At 32.6% G+C, this 26,344-nt stretch overlaps 2 protein-coding genes across 4 annotated transcripts in view; one reads left to right on the forward strand and one right to left on the reverse strand.

Moving 5' to 3' along the window:
• Positions 1–12,363, forward strand: part of LOC127716096 (vacuolar protein-sorting-associated protein 36-like) — a 20,802-nt gene extending 8,439 nt beyond the window's left edge. Inside the window, exons 6-13 of the mRNA XM_052222186.1 lie at positions 2,051–2,164; positions 4,260–4,337; positions 5,571–5,705; positions 6,660–6,725; positions 7,300–7,364; positions 9,160–9,244; positions 11,144–11,220; positions 12,225–12,363. Coding sequence (XP_052078146.1) covers positions 2,051–2,164; positions 4,260–4,337; positions 5,571–5,705; positions 6,660–6,725; positions 7,300–7,364; positions 9,160–9,244; positions 11,144–11,220; positions 12,225–12,321 — 717 coding nt within the window. The 3' untranslated portion in view covers positions 12,322–12,363. The remainder of the gene's footprint in view (positions 1–2,050; positions 2,165–4,259; positions 4,338–5,570; positions 5,706–6,659; positions 6,726–7,299; positions 7,365–9,159; positions 9,245–11,143; positions 11,221–12,224) is intronic.
• A 4,037-nt stretch (positions 12,364–16,400) lies between these two features.
• LOC127716084 (glutathione S-transferase C-terminal domain-containing protein-like) overlaps positions 16,401–26,344 on the reverse strand; it is a 32,938-nt gene continuing 22,994 nt past the window's right edge. For all 3 annotated transcript variants that reach the window (XM_052222168.1, XM_052222170.1, XM_052222169.1), the window contains exons 10-14: positions 25,832–25,876; positions 23,723–23,812; positions 22,694–22,900; positions 21,877–21,940; positions 16,401–16,588 (exon numbers count right to left, since the gene is read on the reverse strand). In XM_052222168.1, coding sequence (XP_052078128.1) covers positions 16,431–16,588; positions 21,877–21,940; positions 22,694–22,900; positions 23,723–23,812; positions 25,832–25,876 — 564 coding nt within the window. In that variant the 3' untranslated portion in view covers positions 16,401–16,430. The remainder of the gene's footprint in view (positions 16,589–21,876; positions 21,941–22,693; positions 22,901–23,722; positions 23,813–25,831; positions 25,877–26,344) is intronic.

A 26,344-nucleotide genomic window follows, 5' to 3' on the forward strand; every position in this document is an offset into this window, starting at 1 on the left:
GCAAGAAATGTACAATAGCACAATATTGCGCAATAGCAAGAAATTGTCAATTGTGCAGTATTGCGCAATAGCAAGAAATATTCAATTGCACAGTATTGTGCAAAAGAAGATACTTCGTATAAATTGCTTATTTCTTGACCAATTTCAATGGGGTTTTATTCTTGAATTCTTGGGGTTCTTTAATATGCTGAATCTAACCGTGTATTAAGTTTTTGGATTTTGGGCCCCGTTTTTAAATTGGTCCACATTGAGGTCCAAAGGGTCCAAAATTAAACTTTGTTTGATTTCATCAAAAATTGAATTATTGGGGTTCTTTGATATATCGAATCTAACTGTGTATTTAGATTCTTAATTTTTGGTTCTGTTTTCAAATTGGTCTACATTAAGGTCCAAAGGGTCCAAAATTAAACTAAGTTTGATTTTAACAAAAATTGAATTCTTAGGGTTCTTTGATATGCTGAATCTAAACATGTATTTAGATTTTTGATTATGGGCCCAGTTTTCAAGTTGGTCCAAATCGGGGTCCAAAATTAAACTTTGTTTGATTTCAACAAAAATTGAATACATGGGGTTCTTTGATATGCTGAATCTAACCATGTATTTAGATTTTTGATTTTTGGGCCCCGTTATCAACTTTGTCCACATTGAGGTCAAAAGGGTCCAAAATTAAACTTTGTTTGATTTCATCAAAAATTGAATTCTTGGGGTTCTTTGATATGCTGAATCTAACCATGTATTTAGATTTTGGATATTGGACCATAATAGGTGAATGTCCAATTTAAAATTTTTAAGTTCTTAGACCACATTCATTCTGTGTCAGAAACCTATGCTGTGTCAAATATTTAATCACAATCCAAATTCAGAGCTGTATCAAGCTTGAATGTTGTGTCCATACTTGCCCCAACTGTTCAGGGTTCAACCTCTGCGGTCGTATCAAGCTGCGCCCTGCGGAGCATTTTATTATACGTGTGCATGCAAAAACAAATTTCTTGTTAGAGGGGTCTAAATACAGCACAAACAACATTTTCCAAAAGACCAAAAAAGTGAAAAAGTATATTTTAACAAAACGCATTTGACTAACAGGTCGAACAACAAATGTTCTTAAACCCTGCTGACTGCCATTGGCGATTGCCAAATAAACGGATCACAAGGTGTAATAAATGGATCTTAATACCAAACAGAAAACAATAAACTTGCGGCAAAGATGGTATACCGCAAACAAAGGTGCAAAGATTTTTGTACACCATATCCGGATTTCGACAATTAATATCTCTTCAGTGATGTTATATATATACACAAGTCTAAGTTGAAAACAACGTTCAAACCTATGATTGTGTTGGATAAAAACCGCAATTTTTATACGTGTGCATGCGAAACAAATTTCTTGTTAGAGGGGTCTAAATACAGCACAGACAACATTTTCCAAAAGACCAAAAAAGTGAAAAAGTATATTTTAACAAAAATCATTTGACTAACAGGTCGAACAAAAAATGTTCTTAAACCCTGCTGACTGCCATTGGTGATTGCCAAATAAACGGATCACCGATATAATAAATGGATCTTAATTATAAATTTAATACTAAACAGAAAACAATAAACTTGCGGAAAAGATGGTATACCGCAAACAAAAGGTGCAAAGGTTTTTGTACACCATATCCAGATTTCGACAATTAATGTCGCTTCAGTGATGTTAGGAATCGAAACGGAAAAGATGGTATACCGCAAACAAAAGGTGCAAAGGTTTTTGTACACCATATCCAGATTTCGACAATTAATGTCGCTTCAGTGATGTTAGGAATCGAAACGGTATTCGGAAAGCCATACAATTATATAAATATATATATGTGTATGTAATTTAATCAGTTTTAAAAGCACTCTGTATAATACATAATACAACATTCAGCAACATTTTAATTACAATGATCTTCATTTTTTTAAATAATTTTTTAATGTGGAGAATCTATCTGTGTCTTACTGACAAATTGCCTAGTTTTGCCTTTTAAATTTTTTTTTTTTTTTTATTACATTGAAGTCAAATGTTTGTTTTCAGACAGGAAGACACAGAGGTATTATGGGTATAGAAAGATCAATACAACAGAAACAGAAAGCTACTGATTCTAATATAACACAGTCTTTTCAAGATCTCAGTAAGCTTATAGAAAAGGTATGTATTTTATGTTGTTGATTAAAACAATATGGCTTTCCTATTGGCTGTTAATATTGATCTGTTTTAGTGTTGAAACAGAAGTAAACAAAACAAATTCCACAAAATAAATCTTATAGCTTCAACATTATTTAGTAGGTGTTACCTAATTTGTGATCAATGTTTCTTTATTAAATGGTTGTAAGACACATCTTTAATTTGTAATGTTGGGAAATGCTTGTTTTTATAAGCCGGTTTACGGGAGGTATTATGGTATACCGTTGACCGTCTGTCCGTCCGTCCGTCGTCAACATGTCGGACATTAACTCAAAAAAGCTGTAACCAATATGCATGAAACTTTAGTGAATTGTTTATATCTATTGACGTGAGCTCCCTTTCGTTTTTTATAAATTTCAGATTTACCGTTTCCGAGTTTTGGGGTTTTATTCATTAAAAAAGGGGGGATTTTCCAGTTTTTCGACAATAACTCAAGAATGCTTTCATCAACTTGCAAGAAATTTTGATGAATTGTTTATATCTATTGACATGAGCTCCCGTTTGGATTTTTATAAATTTTCGAGTTTACATTTCCGAGTTACAGGTTTTTATTCATAAAAAAAAGGGGGATTTTCTAGTTTTCGGACAATAACTAAAAAATACTTTCAGCAGTTCTCATGAAACCTTGGTGAATTGTTTATATCTGTTGATATAAGTTCCCTGTAGAATTTTATAAATTTTAGATTTTACATTTCTGAGTTGTGGGGTTTTATTCATTAAAAAAGGGGGGATTTTCCAGTTTTTGGACAATAACTCAAAAATGCTTTCACCAGTTCTCATGAAACTATGGTGAATTATTTATAGCTATTAAGGTAATCTCCCTATTGATTTTCATAAATTTCAAATATGACATTGAGACGAAATTGAACTTTATTATTTTATAGTCTGACAACAGATTTACTAAGTAGTGCGGAACAGCACAGTGTATTGCACAACAGCAAGAAATCTTTAATTGAATATAAATTCAATTCATATAACAAATTTCAAGTTCTTTTACTACATTTATTCAGAAACCTATAATATGTCAAATATTTAATTACAATCCAAATTCAGACCTGTATCAAGCTTGAATAGTGTGTCCATTTTTGCCCCAACTGTTCAGGGTTGGACCTCTGCGGGCGTATCCAGCTGCGCTCAGCAAAGCAGTTTATTCAGAATGTTTTCTTTTGTGTAAAAGAAGATACTCATAAAATTTCCAAACATTTCAATTTTGTGCAATTTCTGGTAACGATCATCAACTTTTTTGAAAAAAGTATCAACTCATAGCACTAGTTGACCTTAGACAGATTTGGCTATTTGTTTGGGTACTTTTTGGTCATATAGCTCTTCAACTGCTTAGGTTCTTATACATCCTTGGCTCTAAAATATTTTCGGCTTTGAGCGTTCCTGATGAAGGTAAATCCAGAAAAGCGCTTCGGCTGCATGAAATTTATAACGTGTTGTTTTAATTTTTTTCTACCATTGAACCATCTTTGATTGATCGCTATTAATACATTTTGTACTTTAATAATTTTATATGAAAAAACTTATTACTTTGTTTTCTGTGAAAAACTATAGATACATGTATATGAAAAGACTTCTCAAAGTAAGAATGATGGCAGAGTTGTCTAAGTAGTTGGTCATCAATGATTTCTAGCCTGTCAACACTGATTGTCAGCTCAAACCCTGCTTCGGCAATGTGTGTTACGTTAGGATCTTAATTGATTAGGACTTCCAGTTACCTCTCCAAAGGTCATGGTTCTTTCTGGGTAATCGGGCTTCCTCCACCAATAAAAAACTGGTTGCCATAATATACCCAAGTGTGCTGAAAGTGGCATTAAACACCAAATATCAATCAATCAATCAGAATTAGAGTGATGACAGAAACACAATCCTCAATAGTGAATTTTAAAGAAAAAGCAGAGGATGTTTGACACAAAACGATTTTTTGAAATAGCATAGTTATAACTTACAATATAAGACTACTGGTCAAATTCTACACATAAACTAAATTGACATTTTCTTATATGTTTCAGAACTGTCATCATAAAACTGTTTTTAAAAATGATTTTCTTTACAGGCTAAAGAAATGGTGGCATTATCGAAAACCATAGCAACAAAGATCAAAGATAAACAAGGGGACATAACTGAGGATGAGGTAATATACAGGTTGCTATTTTGTGCAATCTTCAATGAAATTTCTTTAATATATGAACTTGGATAAAAAGAAATAGGAAATCTGCACCAATTTTATATTGAAGATTCATAGAAATCTGTTTATTTTCATTAACAAATTCATATGCCTAACTTTTTTGGAGACAAAAGTTAAAAAGTTTATAGTTTGGTAATATATTTCCACTATTTCCCTACAATAATTATGCCTCCGACGTAGGCAACGGGGGCATAAAGCGTTACCCTTGAACGTCCTTCCGATTGTTCAATTTTCGTTTCCGCACTCTTACTTAAGTTTTCTTCATTCAAATTTGATGAAACTCGTACGCAATGCTATGAACTGAAACTCGCAGACAGAGTTCGAATTTGGGCAGTGAGTCACTTACTGTTCTAGAGTTAAGCCCCTTTATATTTTGGAAAATTTACAATCACAATGTATCATATTATTGATGCCAGTACTGAAGCACTGGCTACTGGTTGTATGGAACCCTTTTAGACTGTCAGTCCACCAGTAAAGCTACCTATCCAGTGGTATTAAAATAAGTGATACTGATTTCGGTGCATACAGAATATGTTTCTGAAAAAGACTTTAAAAGGAATGCACAAGACCAAAATGTTGGTAAGCCAAATGCAAAAATATTTTTTGGCAGCTAGTGCCAAATACAAATTTTTTTTTGAACAGCTAAATAGAAAAGGGTCTGAACAGAAATATCTGCTTGATGAAGTAGCAACCTTGTTTATAAGTACATGTACTTTTACACGATTCATTTGTAATTCTTAAACTGAATAAAAACGGAAAATGAACATTTTGCCAAAAGACCCTAAATCATACTGATTTTATCATAAAATATTTTCTCTTTCAAATGTTAGGACATTGACTTAAAGGTTTTTCACAAAGATTGAAAGTTTACGACTCATTATAGAATTTTGGTAATTTTTGGGGCTTTGTGTGCCACTTCTTAAACAAGAAAAAAATATATTTAAAAAATCAATGAAGTCTTGAAGAAGGCTAATTACTACCAAATTGTTTGAAACGGTTACACCTATGGTCAACTTTTAAAATATTTGGTTACTGATCTCAACTCAAATATGGCAATCATAATTATAAAAAAAAGTATATTTTATCCAGTGTTCAATACATTTCTGGGTGAAAAACCATTTACAACTTGTTTATCAATGAGTATTTTGACCTAGGTGCCTCTCATATTTCTATCTTTAGACTGTGAAGTTTAAATCCTACCTGCTAAGTATGGGAATACCAAATCCTGTTACCAGGGAAACCCATGGAACAGGGGATAAATATAATACAGAGCTAGCTAAGGAATTGTCCAAAGCATTAATGAATCCATTGAAGGTTAGTATAAATTACCAGGTCAGTACTTTATTTTAAAATATATTTCTTTAATTATTACAAGAAGGAACCAATATTATAAATACAGAGTTTCTGTATTTTTGATACCAATAAACTGTTATATCAACACTGATATCCATATTACCCATGGCTAAAAATCTGTGAAAGACCTCAAGTAAAGCATATTATGTAATTCACAAATATTCAAAAAGGAAACATTCTTTTTCAAATAGCAAAGGAGAAAGTTTATTATAACGAGGCCACTTTTTTTGGTCCAATTCAAAAATCAAAAAGTATAAACCTAACAAATATCATATTTCAAAGGTCAAAAGAGTTTGTAGGATATAAGTATTTATATTTTTATGCCCCACCTACGATAGTAGAGGGGCATTTTGTTTTTCGGTCTGTGAGTCTGTTCGTTCCTTCGTTCCTTCGTCCGACTGTCCATTCGTCCGTCTGTCCCGCTTCAGGTTAAGGTTAAATGTTTATGACATCATTGGCATCACATGATATTTTCTAAAGGGTTAAAAGTTTTTGTATTTCTGCAATTTTTAATGCCAGATAATGGCTCTTATCATATATCCTTTGATTTAATGTTTTTTGTGATATGGCAGATTTAGTTTTCAAATATGGGATATGATAGATATATGCTATTAAGTTTTTTGGAAAAATAATTTAAATTAGTTAAAAATTAGTGTGAATATAGAATATTGATATCCGTATATAAAAGGTGTATCAACATAACCTCTCTTCTTTTGGTATTTAGTTTATTCTAAATTTCTAACCAGTCATCTGCTTAACAGTTTTTTTTTTGCAAATGACATACATTAATACATAGTTGCAGGAATTCTAAGAATAATCTGAAGGCTTTGAGTTTATATATTTAGTAATCTGGAAAATCTTAATATAAATCAGTTATTAAACATCTTCAAAGAGATTTTTTTTTTATTTTGACAGGAATCAGGAGGTATAATGACTCTGACAGATGTTTATTGTAGAGTAAACAGAGCAAGAGGCATGGAGGTAGATACAAAATAGTTTTAATGATTGAAATCCTCCCGATCTTTTGTTGGGGTTCATGTTGCTCAATTTTTCGGGTTTTTTTTGTGTTTGGTGGACTTGTTTGTCCTTTCGTTTCTTTGATACATATACATGTTTAAGAAAATTTTTACACATTTCCCCAGAAACTACGAAGCATAGCTGCTTAATATTTGATACCAAGTTAAATATTTGTAAGCTGGACCATGTGCTTAATATCAACTGTCTGCTGTTTGCTTCTATATTGTGTGTATACTGTGGATTCATCATTATTACTCATTGGTTACTCATTTTCGTGTATTTTGTAGGTATAGATCAACCATGAATTGAAATGTTCAACAAAAAAAACAAATTTCCTCTTGCTTTGTAAGGATGATTTTTAAAAATCCATGAGTATTCAATTTCCTCTTGAATCTACAAAATTGATGCATATGACAAAAAAGAATCTTCCATATATATTTCCTTTCACTCAAAAGCATGAGTGTGGGTATATTTGTGAACAGTAGCTCTCACTGTATCGTGTTATATAATGTTTAATTGTCTACTTATGTTATTTTAGTTGTTATCACCAGAAGATTTAATAAATGCCTGTGAAATGCTGGAGATCTTAAGGTTACCTGTAAGGTTAGTAATTTTTTCAGATAATTACATTATGTCCACATTTTATTTTATCTCAAAATGTTATTTGCATAAAGGTTTTAAAATTATATAAAATTGAAGCTTTATAAACCCTGTGTCAAAATAGCATGTCCCTCTGTCATTGATTAAAGAAATACTCTAAGGGACGACATCAAAAGTTCAATGTAGGATAAAAAACTTAATTCACATAGTTTTTTCACTGGCCACCCCACCCCCCTTCTTAACTTAATTTGGGAAAAATTGATTGACCAATATATGGGCATATGATCTCAGAGTATACTTTTTGTATCATGGGTCCAGTTTTTCCTCAACAATGCATGTTTGTTCTGTATATTGACTTGGACATCACATTTAGAAAATATTGGAAAAAAGTTATGTATATTTTTATTATGCATCAAAAAGGGCACTGTTAAATTATAATTTTATAAACACTACAATCAGCATGGATTCTGAATTTTTCACCTGCCCACTATATTGGCATGGGTAAATATCGGGTTTATGGTTTTGATTTTTTTTGTTTCTTTTCTCAAATGAATAAAAAACAGTTCATTGTTTCATATAACGTATATAGCTTTAAACTAAATAGTGGTACATTGAAATGTATGATGATGACAGGGCAGTGCATTTGTGCCAACTGTGGAGAGAGGGAAAAGCACAATCCCAAATGAATATAGTGAATGGGATATGATCTATGTAATTTCTATTCAATGTCTGTTGACCACTGTCATATTTTTCTACAATCTCACAAAATTCTATAAAACTTTCAAATTTTTATTTGAATTTATATTTCAGTTTTCATTTTAATAATTAAATAATTAACACAATTTCACTGGAAATTTTACAGTTTATTTTTGAATGCCACCATGCCGTGAGGACCTTAACAATCTGTGTTGATCTGTATATGGTTTCATATCATTCAAAATTCAGTATCAATAAAGCGTTTGAACGACATAGATACTATGATTAATTTCGCCCCAATACTTTCGGCCAAAAATTTGCTTTCCGGTATGGTTTGATGGATTTCATTTGGTTTAAAAGTCCAAACATATGTAAGGGCCGAACTTGAATCTGTATTTTTCAATCCAAAAATCGATGTCGGATAACAAAACTTGCAGCGATTTTTACCCCCCACCCCCAAACTATTTGAATTAAGTTTTTTATCCCACATCGATCTTTTGATGTCGTCCCTAAGTATATGTATTAAAATTATTTCAACGCATTGATTATATAAAGTACTGTAGATTCATAATTATTCGTAAGATACCAATATATGTGGATTTCGGAGGTAAATGTGAACCACAAATTTAAATATTCTACGAAGTACAAATTTTCTATAGGCTTGATCACAGACGTTGCAAAACCATGAAATCAAATATCCGAAAAAATACAATTTTTTCTCTATCCACTAAAATTGGTACCAAAATCAATAAATGAAACCACAGTATTCCTTTTAAATACAACTAATGAATAGTCAACTAATAGCTTATTACTTTCAACTACATATTAGAGAATAATTAATGTACTAAACTTCAAGACATGTTCGGAAAAATCATAGATTAAATTTTGACGGATTTCCTCAACTTCCATGAGACTAACTGTTTGATTGTATTTGAAGGCATTTTCTTCCAGCCTCCACCACTGACATATCTGTGTAGATTATTCCAGTGGAATATTTCTCTAATGCCCCACCATTGACAAAATTAATCAATTCGCTCAACAAAAAACATATTCTTTTTTATTTGAGCAATGCTAAAAAAATAAATTTCTAACATTGATACAGATTAAAGACATTTGACAGTGGAGTAATGGTGTTGCAACTGCAATCCCATGATGAAGAACAAATCATTAAAGATACAACAAAAACTGTAAGTAAGGAATAAACTGTTGGCATATGAACTAAATAATAACACAAATTTAGTTTAGTTAGCTTACAAAAATCATGGAGTCTCTTTTTTAAAAAGGTTATTATATTCAGTGAAGATATTTATTTTTGTTAAATGAAAATTGGATCAGTATGGTATGTAGTTTTAAATTGTGAATTAGCTCCCTTTGGTCACAATACAAAATAAGGATGTGTGGTATGATTGCCAATGAGACAACTATCTATCAGAGTCCAAATGACATGGATTTAAGCATTTATTGGTCATGGTATGGCCTTCAACAATGATCAAAACTCTTTCATTGTTTCCAAAATAGACTAGAATTTTACATTTCTTTGCAGCAAGCAATTTGACAAAGCTAGCTATTGAAATATACCAATTCTTAGCTGCATAGCAGGTATTCAAAATTATAATTTTTAGGTACTGGTAATATCCTTGTAAGTTGGATCATTTCTTCCAGATTATTTTAATTACAATTATATGTTTACTACTTTTGTATTATTCTGGGGACTAAAAATTGACTTTCTATTTTGTAGCTGGGCTCACGCTAGCAGGCAACTGGGGCGACAAAGTCGCTTTCCCGTCCGTCACTTTGCTTTGCCCGACCGTCAAAAGGGAAATCTAGTCGCCATGTTGTTCACGATACTCGCTTTCAGTCGCTTTCGTTATCGGCAATATTCAACATTTACCAAGTCGATGAAACAGCAATTTTTCATTTGAAAGTAAAGAAATTCAAAGACATAAACAATTAATTTTCTTTAGAAAAGAGGTTAAAGCATTGATTTTAAAGTTGGTTGCATGTTATTTTCATAAAGACAATTTTTTTATCACTTCCGGTACTTGTTACTGAGAGCGTACATCAAATCATTCTAACTTTCGGCAAAATAAGCTTGTTACTTCATTAGAACGTGATGAAATTTGCCTGAAGTAAATTGGTTATCCTTATATTGCATTAAAAACGTCATGTTCCCTTCCAAATAGCGTGTCAAACATCGTTTATTTTTGTAAATTTTTCTTCGTCTGCCATTTAATTTTTGGGGAAACTATTGGTCAACTACGGATCGGAGTCAGGATTTCATCAGAAATCGACCAGATATGACTGAAATCCGGATTGTTGCGATAATGACTACGGACACATGAATGGCACAGCTGACAGAAGAAAATTGATCCCAAAAGTAAAAATTACGCATTCCACAAGCATTAACATACTTTTGGTTAGATCTACTTGATTAATGTATATATTTCGATGTATATGCATTGTTTCAATTTATAAATTAAAGTTGCTCAACTCTGGGACTATTACACTAATACAATTATATTATGTCCAAGCTTAACTGTGTTAAATTAAACTGTTAAATTTAAATATCTTTTTGATGAGAAATACTTAATTTCATAAACATGATAACAGAGTAGTTTTTAATTCAATTTTAATTGATATAACAACTTTCTTTTCCTTTTTGATATAAAAAAAATTCTTTTTTATTATTGCCAGATATTTAATTGTTTTTTCTGACAAGAGGACTAATATGATTGTGCAACTAGATATGATAAAATTAAACAACTTTGAATTTGAACTGTTACTTTAATTGTATAGCCAGGTACAAATTGAACAATATAAAAAAAAAAATAAGATACATATGGCTCTTTGTATTATAGTAAAAACAAAACATTGTAGCCCCGCGAGCGAACGAGCACTTCTCTTTCAAATCTCACCACTTCTCCCTCTCAGGTCAAAAAAGAGAAGTCACTTCTCCCTATGATTCTGAAATAGTGTGAGCCCTGTTGTAGTGGTAAAATTTATTTTTAATAGCAATTGAAGTTTCGATGAACATATGTGTTTCACTTAAGGATTAACTTTAGATTTTTTCTGCTTTGAATTTTTAGGTGGAAGAAAACCAGTCAATGACTTCAGAAGAATTATCTCAAAATGCTGGAATATCTGTGATATTGGCAAAGGAAAGGTAATTTTTGTGTAAAATTTACCAGATATATAAAGATAAACCTGTAGCTGAAATGATAGTGCCCAATGCCCAATGTTCCCAACAACCAACCAAAATAATGTTATTTATAAAAGTTGAAGAAAGTAGTTGTAACATTAGTGTATTTTAAAATTATTTTGTATTTATTATTTCAAATTAACAACATACAATATTTTTTTATTAATTAATTAAATTTAATGATGCATACAAACTAGATGTGTCGGAATGACCCGAATGGCCCCCTTTGCTAAAAAAGCTTGAAGCCATTTTTAGGAGTGGAAATTTGAGAATGAAAGTCCATATAACTTATTTTCACAAAATTTTCAAAGTCCAAAGCCCGTAATTTTTGCAAAAGTCAATGGAGCAAAACAAAACCTAATCTGTAACTCATCATAGTAGACTCACATACTAAAAATCAGCTCAATTTGTGAAAGAGTTTAGAAAAAAGTCTTTAAACTGTTATTTTCAAAAAACAAAGTCCAAAGCCCGTAATTTCAGCAAAAATCAGCAGACCGGAACCACATGTAATTTTCATCTGTAACTCATCATAGTAGACTCACATACTAATATCAACTCAATATGTGAAGGCATTTAGAACAAAAGTCTGTATAACTGTTTGTTATGGAATGACAGATAAGGGTAACATTATATATAAAAATATGCTGGGTTTTTTTTCCAATAATAAGAATATCACAAAAAATTTGGAAAACCATATCAAACTTCCAAGGATTAGTCAGGCTATTGCAAAAACAAGTTTGAGCATGGTCAAATTTAAGGTGAACTTTTCATTTTTTAGGCTTTAACTGACACCATAGGTATAATGGTAAAAGGTGTGTCACAACCTTAGCTACGGTACCCATTAGACTTTTGCATGGTTTGTAATTGTTCAGAAATATTGAAAACAATAAGTTGTCAATTTATTTTTGTCGGTGAAAGGTAGATATTTCCAGACAAGTTAAACTCATTATTTCTGTGATATTTTTCAGATTACTGTTGACAGAAAAAGTTGGTGGAGTTTGTCGAGATGAAAGTGTAGAAGGACTTAGATTTTATCCTAATTTATTTTTGACAAAATGTTCATAGTATAATTGTATAGAAAGTAAAATAAATAAAAAATAAACCATCTTTTTAGATGTTACTATACTTGAAATTTAGAAAGATTCACGAGGCTTTTGTACATAATTGTCCTGACCATAACCTAAGGTCACGGTCATATTCCTAGTTGATAAAATGGGTTTTTTATTGCATTTTTTTTATTATTTGATTGATTATTGTTGCTTAATTTTTTCAGTGCTGTATTTTTGGTCTGCCTATCTAGATAAGATCAAAAAAGTATCCATATTGTGTACTGCCAATAAATTTGCATTGCTCCTTGAATCTCCCCAAAAATATGTACCCTCCAATATGTGATGTTGTCATGTTGAAAATTGTTCCTTGTAATCCAACTCATAGGAAATCTTGTTTAAAAGATAAGATATTCGTTTCTCTTCGATAGAATATTAGGCAAGTTTTACTTGTGTAGGAAACAAACATTACATTATTGTACAATAAAAGCTGTTTTTCAAATGGATCTACTACAGGCCTTCTACAGCTTTTCTGTTATCTCTCTAAACTACATGGAAGATCAGTCACATTTCTCAAAGCATTTAGATATTATAAGGATTTGTATATACAAATCCTTGGATATTAGAAAACCGGTCATATATTATAAAACATCAATGTACATAAGTAAAGGTCTAATTGAAAACAGGTTTTTTTCTTTCTTTCAACGAAAGTCACAGTATGCAAGACATAGAGATAACATAACAATCAGGCAGAGTGAGAAACTATTTGTATTAAGCTTTATGTTTCAAAAGGTAGAAGACCTGGATGCTTCATACCTTGTATTTAAATGCATTATTTTATAAGTTTCTGTCTGTCCTATGAGCAAAAACTGTATAGGTTTTTTTGCCCCCACTGTATCGGAGGGGGCATTAAGTTTTACCCTTGTCCGTCTGTCCGTACGTATGTACGTCCCAAATTGGTTTCCTTTCTCTAACTTTAGTTTGCCTCAACCAAATGCTATGAAACTTATACACAATGCTTATTACCACAAAACAAAGATCAAGTTAGAATTTTGGTGGCGTCACTTTTACCGTGACAAATGGAAAAATTGCTGAATTTTTCGTTTCCGTTCTCTAACTTTAGTTTGCCTCAACCAAATGTTATGAAACTGATGCACAATGCAAATAACCACAAAACACAGATCAAGTTTGAATTTTTGTGGTGTCACTTTTACCGTTCTAGAGTTATGCCCCTTTACAAATAGAAAAATTGCTGATTTTTCATTTCCGTTTCTAACTTAAGTTTGCCTCAACTAAATGTTATGAAACTTATACACAATGCTTATTACCACAAAACTCAGATCAAGTACAAATTTTGGTAGCGTCACTTTTACAGTTCTTAAGTTATGTCCCTTTAAAATGTTATATGCAAGCGCGGGCATCATTTGTGTCCCATGGACACATTCCCCATTTTTATATGACCGCAAAAAAATTTTGCGGTCGTATGTTGGTATGACGTCGATGTCCGAAGACACATTGGTTTTCGCACTCTAACTTTAGTTTAAGTGAATGGATCTCTATGAATTTTCACCATATGGTTCAATACCACAAAAGGAAGGTTGGGATTGATTTTGGGGGTTATGGTACCAACAGTTAAGGAATTAGGGGCCAAAAATAAGCATTTTTGTAACTTCCAGACATAACTTGTGTGTTAGTGTATGGATCTCTCTCACATTGTACCACAAAGTCCCTATCACAAAGGGAATGCTGGGATTGATTTTGGGGGTAATTGCCTCAAAATTTTAGGAATTAGGGGCCAAAAATAAGCATTTTTCTAGTTTCATGACAATAACTTGTGTGTAAGTGTATGGATCTCTCTGAAATTGTACTGCAAGGTACCATACCACAAAGGGAAGGCTGGGATTGATTTTGAGGGTAATTGCCTCAAAATTTTAGGAATTAGGGGCCAAAAAGGGGCAAAAAACAAGCATTTTTCTAGTTTCAGGACAATAACTTGTGTGTAAGTGTATGGATCTTTATGAAATTGTACTACAAGGTTCCATGTCACAAACGGAAAGCTGGGTTTGAGTCTGAGGGTAATTGCCTTAAAGGTTTGGGAATTTAAGGGCCAAAAAGGGGCAAAAAAACAAGCATTTTTCTAGTTTCCAGACAATAACTTGTGTTCAAGTGTATGGATCTCTCTGAAATTGTACTGCAAGGTACCATACCACAAAGGGAAAGCTGGGATTGAGTTTGGGGGTGATGAATCATAAGGGGGTTAAAAAAATTGGGTGGGGGATTTTTTTTTCTTTAAAATTTTCCATTTTAAATTGGTTATTTCTGATTTATATATAAAAGCAAATAATGATATGGTTTGAATAGGTAAATTAAAAAAATTTAAGTTCTTACACCACATTCATTCTGTGTCAGAAACCTATACTGTGTCAACTATATAATCACAATCCAAATTCAGTGCTTTATCAAGCTTGAATGTTGTGTCCATACTTGCCCAAACTGTTCAGGGTTCGACCTCTGCGGTCGTATCAAGCTGCGCACAGCGGAGCATTTTATTGTCATATGAATTTCTCAATTATTATGAGTAATAATATTTGGTCTATGGAATCCTTGCAAGGTCTGCATGTCTGTCAGACAGGGTTCACCTGACCATGACCTCATTTCATGGATCAGTGATCTAGGTTAAAGTTACTTGATTAGGTCTGTTTCTCAGATACTATAAGCAGTAGGTCAACTATATTTGGTGTGTTGAATGATTATAAGGTGTTCATGTCAGTCTGTCAGGTTTCATCTGACCTTGACCTCATTTTCATGGTTCATTGGTCAATATTACTTTTTCAAGGTTAGGTCTGTTTCTATGAGCAAAAGGTTGCCTATTTTTGGTATATGGAATTATTGTAAGGTGTACATGTTGGTGTGGCAGGGTTCATTTGACCTTGACCTGATTTACATGGATCCTTGATAATGATAAGTTTATATGATATTTGTAGTCAAACCTTTATCTAAAAGACTTTTATTATAAAATCAATCATAATCAGTAAAGCAGGAGAGATATTTTAGCTTGTGCACTCTTGTTATACTAAAAGAAGACAAGTTTTAAAGATCGTTTAACTTGGACAATAGGTTCAGGCTGGCTGCAACCATGTTGCCTAGGATAACTATTCATGGATGAACAACGAATCATACTCATAGCACAGTATGGCCACAAAAACAAGAATGCACGCGTTGTTGAGCTAAGCATACCCTTAATCGTAATTTAAAGTATCAGAAAACAGGAAATATGTGTTTCACATCTTTGAAGAGTAGACACATGTTATAACTCATTATTGTTGAACTACTGACATAATATGAAGTAATTCTGTTAAGTATTGGAGAATTATGATTCATTCTACATATTGAAAAATTCAAAGTACCGGCAAACAAAAAGTATGTATCTGACATCTTCAAAAAGTGCTCACCCTTTACAACTTATCACTGTTAAAATTGAGAATGGAAATTGGGAATATATCAAAGAGACAACAACCCGACCAAGGAGCAGAAAATAGCTGAAGGCCACCAATGGGTCTTCAACGCAGCGAGAAAATCCTGCACCCGGAGGTGGTCCTCAGCTGTCCCCTAAATAAAATTGTGTACTGGTTCAGAGAAAATTGACGTCACACTAAACTCCAAAACATATAAAGGAACTAAAATTAAAAAATAATACAAGACTAACAAAGGCCAGAGGCTCCTGACTTGGGACAGGTGCAAAAATGTGGCTGGGTTAAACATGTTTTGTGAGATCTCAACCCTCCCCTATACCTCTAGCCAATGTAGAATAAAAAAACACATAGCAATACGCACAGTAAAAAAGAAGTCTGAGTCTAATGTCAGAATAGGTAACAAAAGAAACTAAGCAAAATGACAATGATACATAAATTAACAAAGGACTACTAGCAGTTACTGACTAAGCTGCTGACTAAACATGTAGTCATTCTGTTCAGTAGTGTCTGTGAAAAGGGTCACAAGAATAGCTGTCACACAAACGTACAAGGTAATTACAATAAAAGCCCCCCTTTTAGAGCGCGGGATATAATTGTGTAGTTATATATATAAATGACAAGAAAGTGATACATAAAATATTTATTGAACTTATTGTCAGGATGGTTCACTTTTCTGTTCAGGTGCTATACCAATTAACAAATTGTTTTTAGGTGTACATGTTAATGGATTGAGAGAACACAGAGTCACTTTGTACCCATGTTCTTTAGCTAACGCTGCTCTGTCTGTGTCCACAAGGTTGGCACAATATTTACCTGTAACATAAATATGTAGCATATCAACAATACACAATATTGACCCGTAACATTAAATAGGTAGCATATCAACAATACACAATATTTACCCATAACATTAAATAGGTAGCATATCAACAATACACAATATTTACCTGTAACATTAAATAGGTAGCATATCAACAATACACAATATTTATCTGTAACACAAATAGGTAGTATATCAACAATACACCCATATTTATCTGTAACACAAATACACAACATATTTAAACTATACACAATTTTTTAAGACTGAAAATCGATTTTGACATCTGGTGTAAAAGATTATAAGCCTGGTATCTTTGCTGAGTTTTTTTAAAGTGTGATTTAATCTATTGTAAAATCACCAACTGTACATGTAGTGCTCCCTATTTTCCAATCCCTAAAATACATATACTTGATATACTGGGTATAGACAATACACAAACTATGAATTGAATGCATTTTTGTAGTCTCATTTTCATAGTTAAATCAATATTAATACACCCATTTTGATGAAAGAAGTATTACTATAGGTTGCACTTTGTAAATACAGCTGTTTCTCAAACCACGCCTCTTTTGGGGAGATATAGAATATTCATAGATAATTAATTTTGTTTACATACTGGTTCCCAGTTATGATCTCTAGGTTTCATCTCATAGAGACATAACTTGGGAATGTTACCAGTAAATATACATATGCATATTGTCTATAGAGAAATCTGTGGTAATCCTTAATCCAAGGTAGGGATAGTTAAGAAATTTAGTGTTAGTTTAAACTCTTAGAAGTTCGGGGCATATAAACGTTGAAAATATGCCGCACAGCCCTATATTTTGACCTTTGAAAAAAATTGTAGTGCATATGAAATTTCCATTCTAGGTTATGATTTTTTTCAAAACTTCATAGTAAAAGTGGTACAGTTTTAGCCGTAAAAGGAGTTCCTATGGGAAATTGCATTGTCAATATTTACAGAAATGCAACCTATAAGTCCCAAAGTCTGGAAAAGTGGACAAAAATTCCTCAAACAATTTTATGAGAAAAGGTGCACAACTGCAGTATGTGTGCAACCTTTCTGTGAAGTTTCAGGGATCTGAGTTGAAAACTTAAGAAGATATTTATACACAATTGGTACTGTCTTTTGTAATCAAAGTGCTGGATAGCACCTGTGGAAAGTTTCCAACGGTAGATGTGTAATATTTCAAATAGGTTGCAAATGTGTAGATTGGGTGTTTAACTTTTTTTCCGACTTTAAAAAAAAATTACTTAATACAAGAAATAATTGTAACATGATGCTGTCACTAAGTCTCCCAAACAAAGTTCCCTAATTAGTCATTCCCAGGAAGGGGGTGGGAGTGACCCCAGGGGATTCACCTTTTATTTCATTTGATTTGTTTTATTGTCCCATATAAGAATATATATGGTTTCGTGGTGGGGATCTTGACTGTTTAAAAGTTCTCAAAACAGGATGGGGGTGGGGGTGACACCCAGGGACTCCCCCTATATTTCATTTGATTTGTTTTATTGTCCCATACAAGAATATATATGGTTTAGGGGTGGGGATCTCCACCGTTTACAAGTTTTCAAAAAGAAGGGTGGTGGGGTGACCCCTGTGGTTTTCCTCTATATTTCATTTGATTTATTTTATTGTCCCATACAAGAATATATATGGTTTGAGGGTGGTGATCTCGACCGTTTACAAGTTCTTTTAAAAACAGGTAGGGGGTGGGAGTGACCCCAGGGGACTCGCTTTTTATTTCATTTGATTTGTTTTATTGTCCTGTACAAGAATATATATGGTTTCGGGGTGGGGATCTTGACCGTTTACAAGTTCTCAAAACAGGATGGGGTGGGGGTGACACCCAGGGACTCCCCCTATATTTCGACGACTTGTTTTATTGTCCCATACAAGAATATATATATGGTTTAGGGGTGGGGATCACGACCGTTTACACAAGTTTTCTAAAAGAAAGGGGGTGGGGTGACCCCTGTGGACTTCCTCTATATTTCATTTGATTTGTTTTTTTGTCCCATACAAGAATATATATGGTTTATGGGTGGGGATCTCCACTATTTACAAGTTCTTAAACAGGAAGGGGGTGGGAGTGACCCCAGAGGACTCGCCTTTTATTTCATTTGATTTGTTTTATTGTCCCGTACAAGAATACAAGAATATATATGGTTTTGGGGTGGGGATATTGACTGTTTACAAGTTCTCAAAACAGGATGGGGTCATGGTGACACCCAGGGACTCCCCCTATATTTCATTTGACTTGTTTTATTGTCCCATACAAAAATATATATGGTTTAGGGGTGGGGATCTCAACCGTTTACAAGTTCTCAAACAGGAGGGGGTGGGGCTGATCCAGAGGGACTCCCGCTATATTTCATTTGATTTGTTTTATGATCCTGTGATTATTATTGAAAACCGTGTGTGTCTATCACTTACTGTTTTCAAGTTATAGTCATTTGAAAATAAAAAAAAAAATTCCATAGGGTTCTATAGTTAATCCCTCCCTTCTGTTGGCCCTCAAAATACCCCTAAATAGACCTCAAGAAGAAAATAATAAGAGCTGAGCAAAACAATAGCAAGTAGTATAATTACGAATTTTGTTATAGTTCGGTTTTCTGATGCTGATTATGTAATAGGCCGTGTTTATTATAGTCCGAGTTTGTTGTGGGCCGAGATGAGATACCGAGATACTTTCGATACACTCGGGTTTTTACGTCTTTAATAAACATTGTAAAAATCGTAGTAAGCGTCGAAAAATGTTCATTTGTGAAATATTTTAAACACGGTATTTATTTTCTCTTCAACCGGAGGACGGGAGGAAACCCCTGAAACCTAGATTATAGTACTCCCGTTGATATGCACGCATGTCTGGGGAATACCAATAAAAGCATAATGTAGAAACTGCTGTCTCGTGTAGATTTGTATTGATTTTACTTTCCGCAGCGCAGATCCGCAAAGTAGTGTTTGTGATAGCCATTTTCAAAATGAAGTTGAATTATTTGAATTATCGATGAACATTCGGTACATTTTAATTCAAACTGTAAGCTAATCAAAATAGAAGTTACTCAAAATTTCAAACGCATCTTCCTAGAATTAGTTGTCAAACACCACTACTACATTATCTAGGAGTAGAACACACATCCTAAAGTAAGATAGCCTGTCACTTCCGGTTTGAGGCCGATGCCTTAGGAAAGTTTTTGCTATAGCAAGCTAAAGCAAACTTTCCAAAAATCATGGGACAATGGGGGTAGGGGTGAATTCTAAATAGCAGGTGCACATCTTCAATATGTGTGCAACATTTCTGTGAAGTTTCAAGGATCTGGGTTCTTAAACTGTAAGAGGAATAGCAACTAGCAATAAAATGCTTCGCTGAGTGCAGCCTGATAGGACCGCAGAGGTCGAACCCTGAACAGTTGGGTCAAATTTGGACACAATATTCAAGCTTGATACTGTCTGAATTTGGATTGTGATCAAATTTTTGACATAATATAGGTTTCTGATACAAAATAAATGTGGTCAAAGATCTTATAAATCCATTGCGCAATACTGTGCAACTGAAGATTTCTTCTTGAAACTTTTCAAAAATTTGAAAAAAAAATATGAATCCCTTAAAAAAATTGGAACCCCCCCCCCCCAACTTTTTGAAACCCCCCTTGGAGCAATAACCTCAAAACTCAATCCCAGCCTTTCCTTTGTAGTATGGAACCTTGTAGTACAATTTCAGAGATATCCATACACTTACACACAAGTTATTGTCTAGAAACTAGAAAATGCTTGTTTTTGGCCCTTTTTTGGCCCTTAATTCCTAAACTGTTGGCCCCATAACCCCTAAAATGAATCCCAACCTTCTACTTGTGGTATTAAACATTGTAGTACAATTTCTGAGCAATCGAAATATTATACACAAGTTATTATCCTGAAACTAGAAAAATGCTTGTTTTGGGCCCCTTGTTGGGCCCCTAATTCCTAAACGGTTGAGAACATCATCCTCAAAATCAATCCCAACCTTCCTTTTGTGGTATTGAATCTTCTCTTCTTCAATAATTTCATAGAGATCCATTCACTAAAACTAAAGTTATTGTCCGGAAACCAATGTGTCTTCGGACGACGACACAGACGACGATGACATCATACCATTATACGAACCCAAAAAAATTTTTGCGGTCGTATAAAAAATATGACTTTATCCTATAGTATTTCCAAGATGAAAATGAGAAATCAGTTTCGTTGTCATATTTGCAAATTTTAAAAACAAATGAAACGGATTTTTTTTTTCAAAAGTGTAAGTCTTCCTGGTCCTATGTGTCTTTTTTCTATCTTCAAATTATATAGTAGAAATGTTGGAAGCTCATGTTTTGGTAAAATTCATTCAGATCAAAATTTAAATAGCAGCTAAACAAATTCATGTAGAAGAATCTGTGCAAGTTTCCTTGAATTCTATCCAGCCATTTAAATGAGTTTCTAATTAACAGAGTGAGATGCCCTTATATTTTACAGTTATGGGTTTTTTGCTTGTGAGAGAGCTGTCTACTGTTTGTTTATATTATTACATTTGTTCTATTTCTTTAAATTATAAAGATGCAAAATGACAGTAGTGATCCCTATATGTGTTGGCACAGCTTTGCTATAAGGGGACACATTAGGAACTATTACATAGATGGCTGCCCCATTACATGTATATCTAGATTCCAAGTTAAACATTTAATCAGTCCCATTTAAAGAAGGAATTAATGAAAATATGTATGTCCCAGTCCTAAAATATTCTGGATCCTTTTCATATTCATCAAAGTTCAACTTTAATCTTTTTAATTACGGCAAAATATGCATCAACCTAGTTTATATCCATGTTAGTAATTTCCATTACAATTTTCTACAGCTTTCTATAAAGAAGACTGCTGTAAAAAAACAGATTCTTTTGGCATAACAAGCAGGTACTGTTAATTCAGAAATTTATGTGTGCATTTATTTATGTGATTTTTCAACATTAAACAAAAATGCAAGATTAATAATTGTGATTTCCGGAAAAATCTATATACAGATATTTATCAACCATAATGAACATTCTTATTATTGTGTTACTCAACCAGTGGCATTATTCGCATTAATAAAAACCTGCCAATAATTTCTGAATTTACAGTATCCTTCAGTTAACTCATCTACCTCATGCTGCTTTGCGTAAGAAATATTCTAAAACTTGATAAACTTTTAAATTTAACTGACCAGTTAAAAAAAAATGTAAATAAGGTGCAAGTGCTTTTTCAATAACTGAGTGCATACCTTGTTCTTCTAATACCAGATTAAATTCTGTCTGATCTGCTGCATGTCCTAAGGTTAAAAAATCCTGTAATAAATAATAATTATTAAACAATATGATAAATCATTTAAATACTGTGTATACATTATAACTCATGTGGTGCTAATTTAGTGGATATAGGATAACCACAAGGTTTTAAAGTGATTAACAAAATTTCCGTAGTTTTGTAAAAATCATGAAACCAAGTATCACTGAAATTACACTCTTTTCTCTATCCATGAAAATTGAAACCCTAAAAAAATAATTAGTTCACAGCAACAATCTTTAAAACAGATAATTTGTCAACTTGCTCATCAATTAATAGAAAAAAAATAAGTTCTATTCATAACATTGCAAAGATTCTAGCTATAGTTGTGTTTTAACCCAATGTAAGTCATGGAACATAAAGTTTAAAAAGCCATTCAAATCATTCCATTTGCCATTAAATAAATATGAACTTTTATACATTATAAACAAGCAGACATTTTTATTTCTATTTTCTGAGAGAATATGCAGTTTTCATTGCATATAAAGAAACTTAAAGTATATGTCAGGTTGTCAGGATATTGAAATTTTAACTTACAATTATATGAACGTGTTTTAAGGTGAGTGTGCAAAGCAAATGAGACCAAAAGCTGTGCAGTTTTCATGATCTAAAGAAGTTTTTTTTTATGTTTGTAAGAAGACTTTGGTCGGGTAAACATGAATTCCAAGAGTATCAAGAGATGAGAGGGGTGAAACAAGATTAGTACTGTCATGGAAACAGGTCATACTGAAGATTCTATTAAGCCAATATTTAACCTTATACACTATCCCAGAATCCTTGTAATATCTGCTTGTTGGATAAGTCATTAGATGAGTGTTTTGTATGCCACCATAGCAACAAGGGCAGATAACAAATGAAGCATTGTTTTGTAAACACTGTTTCAACACCATATCAGTAGCCACTCCACAAGCATGTAGACACATTCCTATGTCAAACTTTCCTCTAAAATAATCCTGGTTACACTGAAAAAAAGCAAAAGAAAAGTTATATCTTAACCTAGCTTTAAAAAACCAACATCCATTTCTCATTTCTTTGTTTGACTGGATAGTCATTGTGTTAGTGGCTGTACTGTGCACATTTGTTAGTTGTGTGATTTACTTAATGATGTTTTCCTCGGATACGAATAACACCATTTTCGTAAATGATGTCTTTTTCAAAGTGAATGTATAATACATTAAATTTACAGATTGAATAGACATCTTTCTATTCTTAAAGACTGTATGTTGACCTCAATAGACATCTTTCTATTCTTAAAGACTGTATGTTGCCCACAAGACATCACTTGCTGAGATTTGTTGTTAGGTTGTGGTTTAATATAACAAATATCTATTCATATTCATAATGTTAGAACTCCAAAAACAAGTGAAACTGTGAGCTACTGCTCACTGATGATACCCCAGCCCAAATATGGATTTGATGTTGAGTGATGAATCTGAAAACGCATCACATGGTATAGCTGACTTATATAAACCCTGAACCAAATTTCAGAAATCCTTATGATGTAGTTCCTGAGAAAGATGCGACGAAAAATATTCATGGGACGGATGGACGGACTGACTGACGGACGGACGGAGGTAAAACAGTATACCCCCACTTTTTTAAAGCAGGGGTATAATTACTACATGTTCACAATAAACTATGGATTAATTGTTTTTGTCTTGATATCCTGGGGTTCACATTAAATTATAAAAGCATTGTAATGCTGTAAATGAGGTTCAACCAAAAATTTCTAGTTTCTGTTTAAAAACTCCAAATATCATTTTATGTTTGGTCAACAATTTTACCTGGTAAATAACAACGTTCTTCATGTTCAGTTTATCAATTCTTTGTTTGGCTCTTATCAAAGATTCTTCCTTATTCTCTATTAGGTATACCTGGAATGAGACTAAATATAAGTATTCTAACTTACTTTACTATAAAATTAAGGTAAATGGCTTTAACAAGCTGTTTATTGTCCCCTTTGGGCATTAGATGTATCTTACTCATACCAAATAGATGCTGATCTTTTATTAAACCCAGAATTATTTTTGTATATTTGGTATATTTACAACATATTTTATTTTCTATGTTTGTAAAAGTACAAGCCTGTTCCATTCAAACATGTAAGGTTGTCAAGGACGACTCTTGTAAGTCAATGTTTGGGACAGATTTTACTCAATTTGCTCTCGAAAGCTAATAAAATCCAAAATTATGGTCTGTTGGTATTTGCAGGTAAATAATTTCAAAATTCCTTTTCTTTATACCTTTAATATATATGATGAAACAACAGGCATTGACCCTGGAGGTTCAGAAATCAAAAAGTTTGCCTTCATTATATTCGCATGCCTTTATATTTTTATTTATTCATAGTATTTGCTTGAAGCTGCATGATTGTCGAGCCTGCGACTTTTGTCGCAAAAGCGAGACATAGCGATCCTACATTCTGTCGGCGGCGGTGGCAGCGTCCACAAATATTCACTCTGTGGTTAAAGTTTTTGAAATTTTAATAACTTTCTTGAACTATCTTGCATTTCAACCAAACTTGGACAGAAGCTTGTTTATGATCATAAGATAGTATCCAGAAGTAAATTTTGTAAAAAAAAAATCCTGTTTATTTTACTCATAAATGGACTTAGTTTTTCTGCCAGTTAACATAACATTCACTCTGTGGTTAAAGTTTTTCAAATTTTAATAACTTTCTTAAACTATCCTGGATTTGTACCACACTTGGACAGAAGTTTGTTTATGATCAAAAGCTAGTACATGTATCCGTATATAACTTATAAATGGACTTAGTTTTATTCCACTTAACATTACGTACAGTCTGCAGTTAAAGTTTTTAAAACATTTATTAGATTCATAAACCTTCTTGGATTTTTACCAAACTTGAACAGAACTTCTTACAATCAAAAGATAGTATCTAGAGGAAAATTTTTAATAATTTTTTCCCCATTTTTGTTGAGCCTGTGACTAACAGCAAAAGTACGCGAGACACTCGGTTCGGCGGAACCCTTACAATTTTTTTTTATATGATAGTCGGTTAATGAGCTCAACATAGCTTATGTTTTCTATGTTATTGTGTACATATATGCTGACCGTAAATAAAATTTACTTACTTACTTACTTACTTACATGAAACAGTCTTATGTTGGTATACCAACTATCACATTTGAAGTTGATCAGGTAATAAATTGCACTGGAGAATTTTTAAATATTCAATTCAAAGTTCATTTTCCATTTCTGCCATTTCTTAGAGATATTCAGTATTTTGATAACATCAATATAAATATTTCATGTTATTTTTTTTTTATGTTTTAATGTATCTTAATCAAAATCAAAGGATTAGCAGCCTCTTGAAGCAGGAACGGCTAAACCGGGTTTATGATCTTTTTTTTTTGTCATGATGTTATCTGTCCTTTTCAACTTATATTTTTCCTTGTACAGATGTTCTAAGTGGTTGTGTCAAATTGACTGAATGGAAATCAACTTCTAAAATTCAGAAAGTGAAAACCCAAATTAGTACCTCTTTTCCGTAACTTTTAATTTTAATCTTGTTAATCCTGATGCTTATAAAATGCTTCTTACATGTATCTGAGGGCTGAACTGGTGTGAGAAACTTAAGAAAAAGCGTTTACCCCAGTCCTAAGTAAGACCCTTCTTTATTAGGATGCTCTGAATTCAATAAGATAAAAAATAAATTTCAACTGGTATTCCTGGGAACCAAGCAGAATTTATTTTACTTAGTTTTGAAAAGAGACAGATTTTTTATTCCAAATTTTCTTTCCTGTTTTGTTATTTAGGTCAAACTAAAAGGCTGTACTTTCAATCCTAATGCTGTAAACTATTGTGGCATTTGTTATGTATAATATAGAATCACCAATGCATTTTTAAATAAAAAGTGATAGAATACTTACTGTGCATTCAGGAAGGAAATGAGCAACTGCAATTCCAAGGTGACCCTGTAAATAAAAATGTCCTGATTTTTAAACCATCAAATACAAGGAAATGTTGTTGTTAATTTTTTGCTGGTATTTAATAGTCACACAGTGAAACACCTTAAATTAAAACTGGTATGATTTTTTTTTTGCTCGTTTTTTTTTTACATATATTTATATGGAATAAAGATTGCCTACGATACTATGAAAAAGTGTTTCCAAAGTCTTAAGTATGCCACTATGAATTTCTGTGATATTTTAACTTAACTAAAATACTTAATCAAACTACTGTTAATTCAGAACCTATTGCGATGTTATTATTAATGCGAAAAATGTGACAGTATCAGATTCGTAATAATAAGAACTCGCATTTATAATTTCAGTAGTGATTTTCCTTAACAAAAGTTTTTTAATCACATTAATTAGATTTCCCATTCTTGCAAGTTGTCAAGGATTCGCAATAATAAATGCACATATTAAATTCTGAATTTA

The sequence above is a fragment of the Mytilus californianus genome, unplaced genomic scaffold (assembly GCF_021869535.1).
Source record: "Mytilus californianus isolate M0D057914Y unplaced genomic scaffold, xbMytCali1.0.p SCAF_9, whole genome shotgun sequence".
Taxonomy (NCBI): domain Eukaryota; kingdom Metazoa; phylum Mollusca; class Bivalvia; order Mytilida; family Mytilidae; genus Mytilus; species Mytilus californianus.